Source organism: Centropristis striata, chromosome 16 (genome assembly GCF_030273125.1).
Source record: "Centropristis striata isolate RG_2023a ecotype Rhode Island chromosome 16, C.striata_1.0, whole genome shotgun sequence".
Classification (NCBI taxonomy): domain Eukaryota; kingdom Metazoa; phylum Chordata; class Actinopteri; order Perciformes; family Serranidae; genus Centropristis; species Centropristis striata.
This window is the reverse complement of record NC_081532.1, coordinates 32,114,647-32,126,417: the sequence shown is the minus strand read 5'-3', so window position 1 is coordinate 32,126,417 and position 11,771 is coordinate 32,114,647. Positions and strand designations below refer to the sequence as shown.

The window sequence follows — 11,771 nt, the reverse complement described above, 5'->3', positions numbered from 1 at the left end:
TTACATAAGCGTGAGCTGATCAGAGACACTTCTGCGTTTAAACCCCTTAGACGGAAACGCAATGGTGGAGCATTTCTAAAATTTCCACTCTGTAGGGTGGGTTAATTTTTTTGCATTTTTAAGCCCCAAAAAAGTCATCATTTTCTAACCAAAAGGCACATTTGATAAAATATTTTGTCGTTTTCTTCCGGGAGCGTTGTCGTGTAAACAGGCCCATAGTCGTTTTTGAAACCTTGCTCGCTTTTTTGATTCTGCCTTTTGCCTCTCATTTTGGATACCTTTGCCTGTGTACCAACCCTTTTTCAAATGAACATCTTTTGAGGATTAACCAGATCCTTGTTGTGCAGTTGAGTCTTGCCTTCTGTGCTACCTCCTTGACATTTACTGCTTTAAATGAAGGGTAATAACAGGTTTAGATTTTTTTTTAAATCAATATTTTTTCATCACTTCCTTTCTTCTCTGATCTAGATTGTGGTGACTGGATAGTAAGAGAACAATGTTGATCGAGATGTTAGTAAAAATATCAACATAAAGTACAAAAAAAAAGACGAGAACACGATTTTGCAAAGTGGAAGTGACATGCCTGGTGGGAATTTATGCCCTTGGCTGTAGTTATGACACAAAACACAAGCAGCTTTTACAGCTTTGGGGGCTTACAAGATTATTTGTATGAAAAGCACCCTTTCCCCATCTTTTGGGTAGCCATGCATTTTCTTTCTAGACCCAAGATGCCCTCTGGACATAAAGATAACATATAAAGCAGTTTCAGCAGCACACATAATCCTTTATTTTCCACTGTATTTCTCTCTTTTTTTTTTTACATGTTAGAAAAATACACATTGCACTAAACAGTTGTGAAAAAGTGCAGTAGATGACATGGAAAACAAAGATATTGACACATAAGTCGTTTTAGCACAATTTGAAGTTAAAACAGATGCAATGGTTCTGTGTGAAGTCGACTAGGTGTTCACTATCCAACCAGAGACCGAGTCAGGGACTCTTTCGTCAAAGGTTTTCATTAGCACACCTTCGTCCATGCAACCAGAACAAACCATCTGCGAGTCCTGTGGAGCTAAAATGCTTCAAATCGCTTCAGCATAATGACCAACACAACCTTTCAACATATTCTGCACCCATCTGAACCACACTTACAACACAAACCAACTGACTTTCAACATTTTCTGACCTTAACATGCTGAGAATATTTAAATATTTAAGGTTATTTAATGATGTCATGAACCTGAGCTGAATTCTACATTAAACTAAGTTTTAAGACATAAAACACATCTGAAAGTATATTAAACCTTCTTTATAAAATATGAAAAGCATTGGTCACAGGTCCATTTTGTCCCTATCACCTCGACCCAAAATTATGTTCCAGGTACTTGACTCTGAGAAGGGTCCTGATCTGTGTAGTTCTAAGAAAAACCGAGGCATTCTTTACACGTGTTATTTTACAAGTCAGGTCAAGACCCAGAGCAAAAAGGACATCAAAGATGATTTAATGTGGGGTTTTTAAGACTCTTTGGTGTCAAAGTGAAAACAGGTATCTACAAAATGATCTAAATAAAAACTGCAACATAGAGTTTTATCCACTTGTATCAAGCCCTACCCCCTTTTGGACACACCTGAATCATCAGTGGTGCAGCAGTTTTTGTAAAATTGAGATCACCTGAGAGTAGTTAAAGTTGACGGAGGAAGAGAGAGCGAGAGAGAGAATAAGAGAGAGAGTTTAAGTTATCGCCATCTCTAATCACAAGTATTACAAACTCACCACTTCATGAGATGAATTTGGCCCTATTTCTACCCGTTAATGTGTGAAAATATCGTTATGGGAGGGTGTTATTCAGAAATCTTGACTGACATAAAGAAGGAAACTGATCAGAAAGAGGCAGGCTTTACTGCATGCTGATGGAAAGAGGGGATACACAGCTTTACTTGGCAGAAAAGATGACAGAGTGACAACGTGTCAGCAGGTGAATTCCAAATCCACACACATAATTATGCACAAACCTACAAAACAACACTTGAAAGCAGCCCATGAACTTTGACCCATATAAAAACACTCTGCCCAGGTCCAGATCGATCCGGTTACACAAATAATTGACAGATGATACAGTCAGACACACTGACAAGGGCAGAAGCAATGACAAAACATTAGATTTAAATTAGATTTGGCAAATTTCTTATATTATTCTTCACAGCATTAGACTTGATAATGGTTATCAGTTTCCCAGCACTCCACCAAAGACAACATTTTGTTGTCAGAGATGTGCAAAGCATAACATACCAAGACCTAGCCACGCTGACTCAGGGCTGTAAGGGCTCTCTCTTAAGGGTGCATTTACTAAATACTGACTTAGAGAGGGGTGAATACTACTTAGATCACATTGGAAAGATGAGTTTTCACTTTAACATTAAATGGTCTTTTTCTGTTGATCAGAATCTCAAAAAGGGCAACATTCAATCTACTTTGATTCAATCATGTAAAAACGAACACTTTCAAGGGGATGCAGACTGCAGAATGGAAAGGCAAACATATATATGGAGAAAGAGAGAGCTGTCAGATGGAGAGCAATGGCCAGTATGTACTGTATGAATGGACATTTATCCAGGGAGGGTATATAAGCATATTCATACATAAAATTAAGTTGTTGACATAGTGCATAAAAACATTTGACCACAATGACAAAAAATCAAGATCAAAATGTACTTGTATTCTGTGTATTGTATCTATGTGTGTGTGTGTGTGTGTGTGTGTGTGTATATATATATATATATATATATATATATATATATACATACTATACTATATATATATATATATATATATATATATATATATTGGGGTACTTGTACTTTTTCTACATATTTCGACGTATTTAACTTTATACTTCTACTTCACTACATTTTAGGGACAAATATTGTACTTCTTACTCCACTACACTTAGCTGACAATTTCAGTCACTAGTTACTTTACAGGTTTAAGATTTAACATGAAAAAATATGATCAATTGAAAATTATTACACTATGTTTATAAATTAAACCAGATGACAGTATACTATAAGTAGTTAAAATCAGCCTTACCCTGACAATAAGTAAAATGCTGCTTGCAGAAATGCATGAAAAAAATACTAATCCAATTATATATTTCGAATATATAAATCAATCTGAGTGGGTACATTTTGCATAATGAGTACTTTCACTATTGATACTTTAAGTACATTTTGATGCTGATACTTTTACTTCAGTAAGTTTTGAATGCAGGACTTGTATTGAAGTAATTTCACAGTGTGGTATTAGTACTTTTACTTTTTCCACCACTGCATATGTGTGTGTGTTTGTGTGTGTGTGCTTGCATGTGTGTGTCTGTCTGTCTGTCTGTCTGTGTTTCAATGGAAAACATATAAAACATTATTTTAGCAGCAAAAGTGGGCATAAATACAGATGAAGCACATACATTGTCAACTTCATATGTTGCGTCCTAAACTTTCTCTGCCTAGTTACCAACACAGGTCTTAACATGTTTTCATCACAGTCTGAATGAATTGGTGTGCAAAAAGTTTGCTCGATTTAAAAGAAAAAGAAATGAAGAACACAATTCTGGACGTTAATGAATTACATCTTTTTGGCAGATCACCATAATACACATTTTAATTTTGACATTTATGCTTATACAAAACCAAATGATCTCTTATTTCCTTATTGAAACACGGGACGTATCCTCCTCTGTACTTGTCCTCCAGTAGCCTCCCCCTACCGTTTACCGTAGCTCTGTTCCAGCCACTGCTGCACATCCTTCAGATTGTAAAAAAAAGGCCCCTTACCGCCCAGGTAGGCAATCTTTCTCTTTTGTACTATACACACTCGTTCATTGGACACACCATAAGCCACATTAGCATTGTTGTCCATGCAGTCTGCCACCAGCTGACACTGAGGCGGCAGGGAAAAGTGTTCAATGAGGTTGCGTGCTGCTGCCAACCTCTCCTCCAGGTTCTGGTGTTTCCGGACGTCGAAAGAGCGAGAGCCCATAGGAGGGGCCACCCAGCCGTCAGACGGGTGAGCCTCATCAATGTACACTAACAGGAAATCAGCTACATCACTGAAGTCCTCAACCATCTGCCGGAAAACTGGCAGGTGGCTGATGAAGGGGGGTCAGGTGGCTGAGCCAAAGTTGACCACCAGAGGGCGGTCTGATGACTCAAAATCCAGAAGACGGCACTCATCTCCATTTCTGCTGGTGGCACCAGGTGGCACATTGGTCATGTTACTGAGATTGCTGCTCCATTGAGAGCCATCAGGAACCTTCACCACTTTCGAGTTTGGTGCTTCGCAGCCAAGTTTCACCTAAGGAGAAAAAAACAGGGATTAATATTGACTCACACATATCAAAGAATAAAAAAAGTGGGCTTTGCTTTTTCCTTTTTACAGACTCCATTTAAGTTTCAAACAAATACACCACAGCTGGCACTTATATGACAATCAAATCAATATATAAAAGATAGTTTTTAGATTTTTTAAAGTGAGGTTGTATACTTATCAATAGTCAGTGTATTACCGACACAGTAAGGCAAGGCAAGTTTATTTATATAGCACAATTCGGACACAGGGCCATTCAAAGTGCTTTACAGGGGCAAGATTAAAATACATAAAACACATTAGAAGACATTTAAAAGCGATTTAAAATAAAATTAAAAAGTAGATGGCAGTTGGCATGCCCCCAGTTTAAAGAAGCAAGCAGACCTACCAGCACAGTAGCTAAGAAATGTACTGCTGTAGATGGGGCAGTAGTAAAATGTATTCAGAGACACAGAAAGAAAGGCCAACCTGAATCAATCAAAAATCATTCATCACTTTGCCTATTTCTCTGCCTCCAGTTTCAACTCAAGTCTTCCCTCTCTCTCTCTTTAGTGCAAAAGTTCTTCTGTATACTCAGGTTTTTAAAGGTATCCTCTTCTCTCCACAGTGAACAGCATTTTATCACTGATGTTATAATCTCCTTCTCTTTCCTGTGTTCACTGCTCTTTCATACACTGCAGAAACTAAACCTAAACAGCTGACCTGCAGTCTAAAGCTGTGTCTGGCACAGTTGCAATCATGTGTAGCAATAACCATGTTCTTGGTTTTACAAAATTTAGTGCCAAGGGTCAGGACTGTCTGATGGGAAGGAGAATGTGGTAGAATATTCATAATACAGAGTACATTTAAAGTAATATAATTTTAAGGTGGTTCAATGGTTTTTGCTGCAGCCCCATCCACAGCAGTGCATTGCTCTGCCTCTGTGACAGCACTTCTGTCTCTGTCTGCTGACCACAATCTACCATATGTAATACACTAACTAAGGATTAGTGGCTACAACGTTAGCAGTTTGGCTCACCACCTTGGGATGAAGCCTAAAACCTCCCAAGTGGTAATAACAGCCAAGTTGTTTCTCTCTTTTCTTGCTGACAGTGCATGAATGCAGCATTGAGATGGGACTTCGATGACATCGCCAAACTCCATGAACTTAATAGAATTGTCAAGATTTTTGCCCGAGCAGGTGCAATAAAATTGAGGACGAGCTGAATGGGTGTGCCAGAGGGGCTCTAACAATCATCACTGAAGGATCAGTTATATTGACATACTTGTATGTAGTTATTGTTAATAATAAAAAAAAACTATCAACTCTGTAATAATCCTCCAATAAAATAGTTTACTGACAGTTTGACATTGATTTAACGTAAATAAAAATATTTGAAAATAAAAACTTTACTCTCTTTGTTGTTTGGTTCATGAGTTGGTTAATCAGTAGAATGTCTGGTCGCCTTTGCTCTGGCTATGCACGCCCAGGGGGATTACCCGACCGTATAACAAAAGCTAAATCATATATTTGTCATATATCTGTGTGTAGTTGTCATAAACTTTTCATACTCATACAATGGTCTGACAATAAAGACTGAAAAGGTTGAAATATGAATAAACGATGTCGTTAATTCAGCTGCCTCGTTCAAGCACAGTGTAGGTGATCACAGAGAGCAGAACACACACACACACACACACACACACACACACACACACATGCGCGCATACTCTCTCTCTCTCTCTCTCTCTCTCGCGCGCGCACACACACACACACACACACACACACACACACACCAACTAAACGATACAGAGGAAAAAACCCACCTAAATGTATGCATGTCTATAGAGTTCAGTGGGTTGTTGGTAATGTATCAAGGGATGGTTCAAAGCACTTTATTCCACATTCCTCGACCAGGTTCCACTGGCAGCGCCTTACCTGTTTATAGGCGTCTAGCAGAAAGCTATTCCAGATTGCGCGCAGGCCCGCTGAGGTCAACATACGGCGCCACTCTCCGGACCCGGCGAGCCTGGAGCAGCTGAGCAGCGACACGGCGCGTTTCACCAGCACCACGGAGTCGTATAGGGCAAGGAAGAGACAGTTTGAAAAGAATCCAGGTATTATCTGGAGTGTCACGAGCAGCTCCTCGCTCGCTATTCCCATTTTGTCTTTCTGCGTTTATACGACCGCGGGCGAACTATTTGAGACTGCCCTTCATTACGCGCAGCGCCGTGGATCTATTGTAAGTCTCAGTCGCTCCCTTCATAGTTTCTGCTCTGCTCTGCCCCTTCGGATAGCTCCAGAATCTGTGCAGAAAATGTGGGAGGTGTATCAGATCTCGTATCTTGTCTGTTGTGTTACCCTCCAGGTGCGGTGCGCGCACCTACACGTGGCAGCTGGAGTGCATCACTCTTTCTTAAAGGACTAACATTAAACTTCATATCAAGCCTCACGGGCTATGTTTGAAGAATTTGACGTCAGATTTAGTGACCACCCTCTGCCCCCTCCCTCCTCTCCTCACCAAGCTGCAGTTTTTTTTGTTACTTTTTGCCTCCTCCTTTTTGTGTGCCACCCTCTATAAGTGGTGGAAAATGTATTCAGATCCGTTACTCAAGCACAAATATTAATACCACACTGTGAAATTACTCCACTACAAGTAAAAGTCCTGTACTCAAAACTTACTGAAGTAAAAGTACAAAAGTATCAACATCAAAATGTACTTCTAGTATCAAAAGTAAAAGTACTCTCGTTTTACAGAATGGACCCACTCAGACTGTTACATATATCCTAAATATATTATTACATTATTTGTATTGATGCTTTTATATAAGCATAGTTTTAATTTTGTAAAGACAGGGCTCATTTAATTACTTAATATACTGTTATAAGATTTAATTTTAAAAAATCACTTTAAGTTGATCATGTTTTTTTATGTTAAATCTTGACCTGAAAAGTAACTAAAGCTGTCAGCTAAATGTAGTAAAAAGTACAATATATGCCTCAAAATGTAGAGTAGTAATGTAAGTAGAAGTATAAAGTTACATAAAATGGAAATACTCAAGTAAAGTACAAGTACCCCTAAATTGTACTTAAGTACAGTACTTGAGTTTTATTAAAGTACTTAGTAACATCCCACCACTGCCCTGTATTATTTATTACTTTTTTTAATGGAGAATGAATAATCTGAATAATATTATGCCATTATAATAATGACCTTTAAATTAACAACAAGTAATACAATGGTTGGTTACATGGTTAAATCAAAAAATCAATTCAATATTTAACAAAAAAATTATAATAATCCCAGTCTAGATGCAACTTCATTCTTTCCTCGACCATAACCACCACAGCCATTAGTTGCCATTAGTAGCCACATGCCAGATGCAGGACAGCAGCATGTTTAAACTACTAGTTCAATAGCATGTAGTTCATTACTCCCCAACACTGGATATTGGATGCATAATAAAAGTCCTGTGAAAAGCATTTTGTAGAATATTAAATAAGCAAACTGTTATCTAGCATAAAAATTTGTGTAATGGTTGGATTTTATGTGGAGTAAGTGATGCAACATTTGAAACAAAAAGTGGTGAATGATAAAACATTTACTGCGCTCTCGCCACCCTCGTGGCCAAAAACGTCCACGCACACAACAACTGCTATAAAATCACCATACATCAACATTTGAAACAAAAAGTGGTGAATGATACTACATACTACATTACTATACTACGATACAACATTTTGCAGTAGCTTTGTGGTAGTTCAACTGCATTTATATTTGTGTTGTGATTCAAGAAGTTAAATGACATTTTTTGCCAATTTTTGTGTAATTAACTGACTGACTCATCTCATCTGGAAGTCTATTAAGCCTACCTATCTTTCGGAGTTTTAAAGTGCGCTACAAGGTTTGATTTTCCAAAAATATTCAAATAATTTCCAGCGAATATCAATGTTCAATGTGTATGTGCTGGATGGTGTGCGTACCTTCTGAAAAGTAAGTGTTTTATGGAGTTGCAGACATTGTAGTGGTCTGCATATATCTGTGTCTGTGTATGTCTAACCATGTTGAAGGATTAAGTTTCTTTTTCTTAAAATAACTATTTCTGTGTCTCTTTATATCTCAATGTACAACGATGTATTACCCAATATACACTTTGTATATTAACACTACGCAAGAATATTACACCTCATTGTACATCCCACTTTCACACAACCTCATTTGGCCATAATTGAAAAATATATTTAACTTTACTTAATCTACTGGGATTTGTGGGGAAAATACACACAAGGAAAAGGCTTTAAAGAAAAAAATCTCCAGTTGTGGAGCCCATTATTTGTGATAAAGAAATTCATGACTTATACCTATGCTTCCAAAGTTGATTCCCACTATCCCCAATATCTAGGTTACTGACTGTTAAGAATGTAATGGGACTGCAGAGAGAACTGGTTGAGTTCAGGTTCAGGTAAGGGTAAATAAAAATGAATGAGGAAACAGTCTCCAACTCGATACCAAAGCAGAGAGTTGCTATGTATGATCATTCCATATATATTCATATATATAGCACTTTTCATAGAAATAAATGTAACACAAAGGGCTTCACACAAACGCCCACTGCCCACAACAATTGTTTTCCTGGTTGAGCTGCAGAAGTTCTCTGCCATAACTTCATTCATTATCGTTAACCGGGAGACGATCCCAGCGAGAAGCGGGGTACACCCTGGACAGATCGCCAAACTATCCAGGGGTTGACATATAAAAATGCATGTTTTTTGGACTGTGGGAGGAAGCCAGAGTACCCAGTGAGAACCACGCTGACACATGCAAACTACACAGAAGAGCTGCAGGCCGTAGGCGAACCGGCGAACCTCTTGCTGGCAAGACCACTACACCACGGTGTAGCCCCCATCCATAACTTGATATCTAAAATGCAATGTAACCCTGCATGTCATCAGCAGAGCTGTGGAAACTAATGCCATGCCTCCTGCTGACATTTGAAAGTGGCATCATGTACATTTACATTTACATTTAGTCATTTAGCAGACGCTTTTATCCAAAGCGATTTACAGGAAGAATAAAAGCAAACAATCAAGGTATAGTGCAATAAGAGCTATTAGTGCATCAATAAGTGCTAGTGACAATTCTTTAAGGAGTAGAGTTGTCATGTGGTGCTAGGAGAGAAGATGCTCTCTGAAGAGCTGGGTCTTCAGGAGGTTTTTAAAGGTAGAGAGGGACGCCGCTGCTCTGGTTGGAACTGGTAGTGTGTTCCACCAGCGGGGAACAAGAAATGCAAAGAGTCTGGATTGCCTTGGACCAACAGGGGATAGAGCCAGGCGCCGTTCATTGGAAGAGCGCAGCGGTCGTGAGGTAGCATATGTCTGAATCAGGGCGTTCAGGTAGGTAGGAGCAGTACCAGAGACAACCTTATAGGCAGCATTAGAGATTTGAATTTGATGCGGGCTGCAACAGGTAGCCATTGGAGCTCAATGAGCAGCGGAGTGACATGTGACCTTTTAGGCTGGTTGTAGACCAGGCGCGCCACCGCGTTCTGAATCATCTGAAGCAGTTTTATTGTGCAGACTGGCAGGCCTGCCAGGAGGGCGTTACAGTAGTCAAGTTTTGAGATGACAACAGCTTGTGTCAAGAGTTGAGTGGCATGTTGAGTTAGGTAAGGTCTGATTTTTCTGATGTTGTAAAGTGCAAAGCGGCATGACCGGGTAACTGAGGCGACATGACTGGAAAAGGTGAGTTGGTCATCAATCATCACACCTAAGTTTCTCACCACCTTGGTGGGGGCAAGACACAGGGAGTCAATGTTGATATTGATGTTGTGGTGTATTGTAGGTTTAGCAGGGAGGACCACCAGTTCAGTTTTTGAAAGGTTCAGCTGGAGGTGATGTGCCTTCATCCAAGTGTTGATGTCTCAGAGGCAGTCAGAGACCCGAGCAGAGACCAATGGGACATCAGGAGAAAATGACAGATAGAGCTGAGTGTCATCTGCATAGCAGTGATAGGAAAAGCCATGTGAGCGGATAACCTGACCCAGAGAGATGGTGTAGATAGCGAACAGCAGGGGTCCCAGCACTGAGCCCTGGGGAACCCCTGTGGAGAGGCAATGCAAAGTAGACAACTGTCCATGCCAGGATACACTGAATGAGCGTCCTTTCAGGTAGGAATCAAACCAGGACAGAGCCAAGCCAGAGATGCCCATTTTAGAGAGAGTAGAGAGGAGGATGCGGTGGTTAACTGTGTCAAACGCAGCTGACAAGTCAAGCAGAATGAGAACCGAGGACTTTGCTGCTGTTGCTTCTTTTAAGGCTTCTGTCACAGACAACAGAGCAGTTTCAGTTGAGTGACCGCTTTGAAACCAGATTGATTTGGATCAAGAAGATTGTTCTGTAGGAGGATAGATAGGACCCAAATGCTTCTGCAACCGCCGTCACAGAACACCCCCCCACCCCCCCGTTGGATTTTCTGGTGGAATTAAGGCACGTCTTGGTTTGCCTCACTGCTCAGGTTGCTGCCTGGCTATGAGTGCATTTGGTGTTATGTCCAGACATGAACACGGTGATCATTTTATTGGAATGTCTTATACCAGTCAACTTGTGGGAACAAGTGTGTCTGAAAGTTTGTTTGTGTATTTTATGGCAAAGATGCATGAAAGTATAATAATAAGTGGAAAGGGCAGTAGTATTGTGGCTAGAAACCCCCCTACGGCCTAGAAAGCATTTTCTCCTCAGACCACATGAGGAGTACACACGTCTATAAAGCTGTTGACAGGACACCTCAAAAAAAGGTGAATTATGACTCTTTATTATGAATTTGTGATCCATGAAAGTTCATAGACTTAAAATCTGTGATGTCATTGCAATGTGAGGTCTATTGGCTGAGTGGAACCTTGCTGGTAGGGAGAGTGGGAGAAACAATACTGCACATGTTTAGTAAAGTAAATCGGAAGTCCAAAAGCATTTTTGGTGTATATGCTAGCAAGAAATTCTCATTGGACTGAGAAATCTCCATGTTTGGGTGTGTAATCTAGTCGTTACATATAAATGAAAACAGAGGAGAAATAGTAGCTGTCAAAGGGTCAAATGGCATCATATTATTGATGCACCGTGAACTCTGGTCTGCACCTGCTGATAGACTCAATACAGGGTTTAGGATCATTGAACATCTTGGTTCTGTCAGGCCGAGCACAGTCAATGAGCACCTGGGCCGAATCCATGCACCATGTACTATAACCCTCCAACATAGCAGCTTCCGTTACCCTTACATTATGATGCTATTTGACCCCTACTTGGTTTGTGGCAGACAGAAGATGTATCTTCCCCATGGTGCACTGCAAAAAAAGAAAAGTTGGGTGAACTCAAAATTTCAAGGCAACAAACTTCGATAAAATTTTAAGTTGGACAATTAAACTAAACATTTCAAGT

General features: G+C 39.8%; 1 protein-coding gene across 2 annotated transcripts; it reads right to left on the bottom strand.

Annotated features, from left to right (window-relative positions):
• Positions 1–1,909: 1,909 nt before the first annotated feature.
• On the bottom strand, positions 1,910–6,781 carry dio2 (iodothyronine deiodinase 2). 2 transcript variants are annotated; one of them, XR_009395842.1, is made up of 3 exons: positions 6,279–6,781; positions 2,349–4,348; positions 1,910–2,316 (listed from the first exon to the last, which is right to left on the bottom strand). XR_009395842.1 is itself a non-coding variant. In XM_059352893.1 (2 exons), the coding sequence occupies exons 1-2, from the start codon at positions 6,501–6,503 to the stop codon at positions 3,758–3,760; spliced, it is 816 nt and encodes a 271-aa protein (XP_059208876.1). In that variant the 5' UTR covers positions 6,504–6,781; the 3' UTR covers positions 1,910–3,757. The 2 variants fall into 2 exon arrangements, 1 of the variants encoding a protein (XP_059208876.1); XM_059352893.1 differs by having other exon boundaries at positions 1,910–4,348.
• Positions 6,782–11,771: the final 4,990 nt, after the last annotated feature.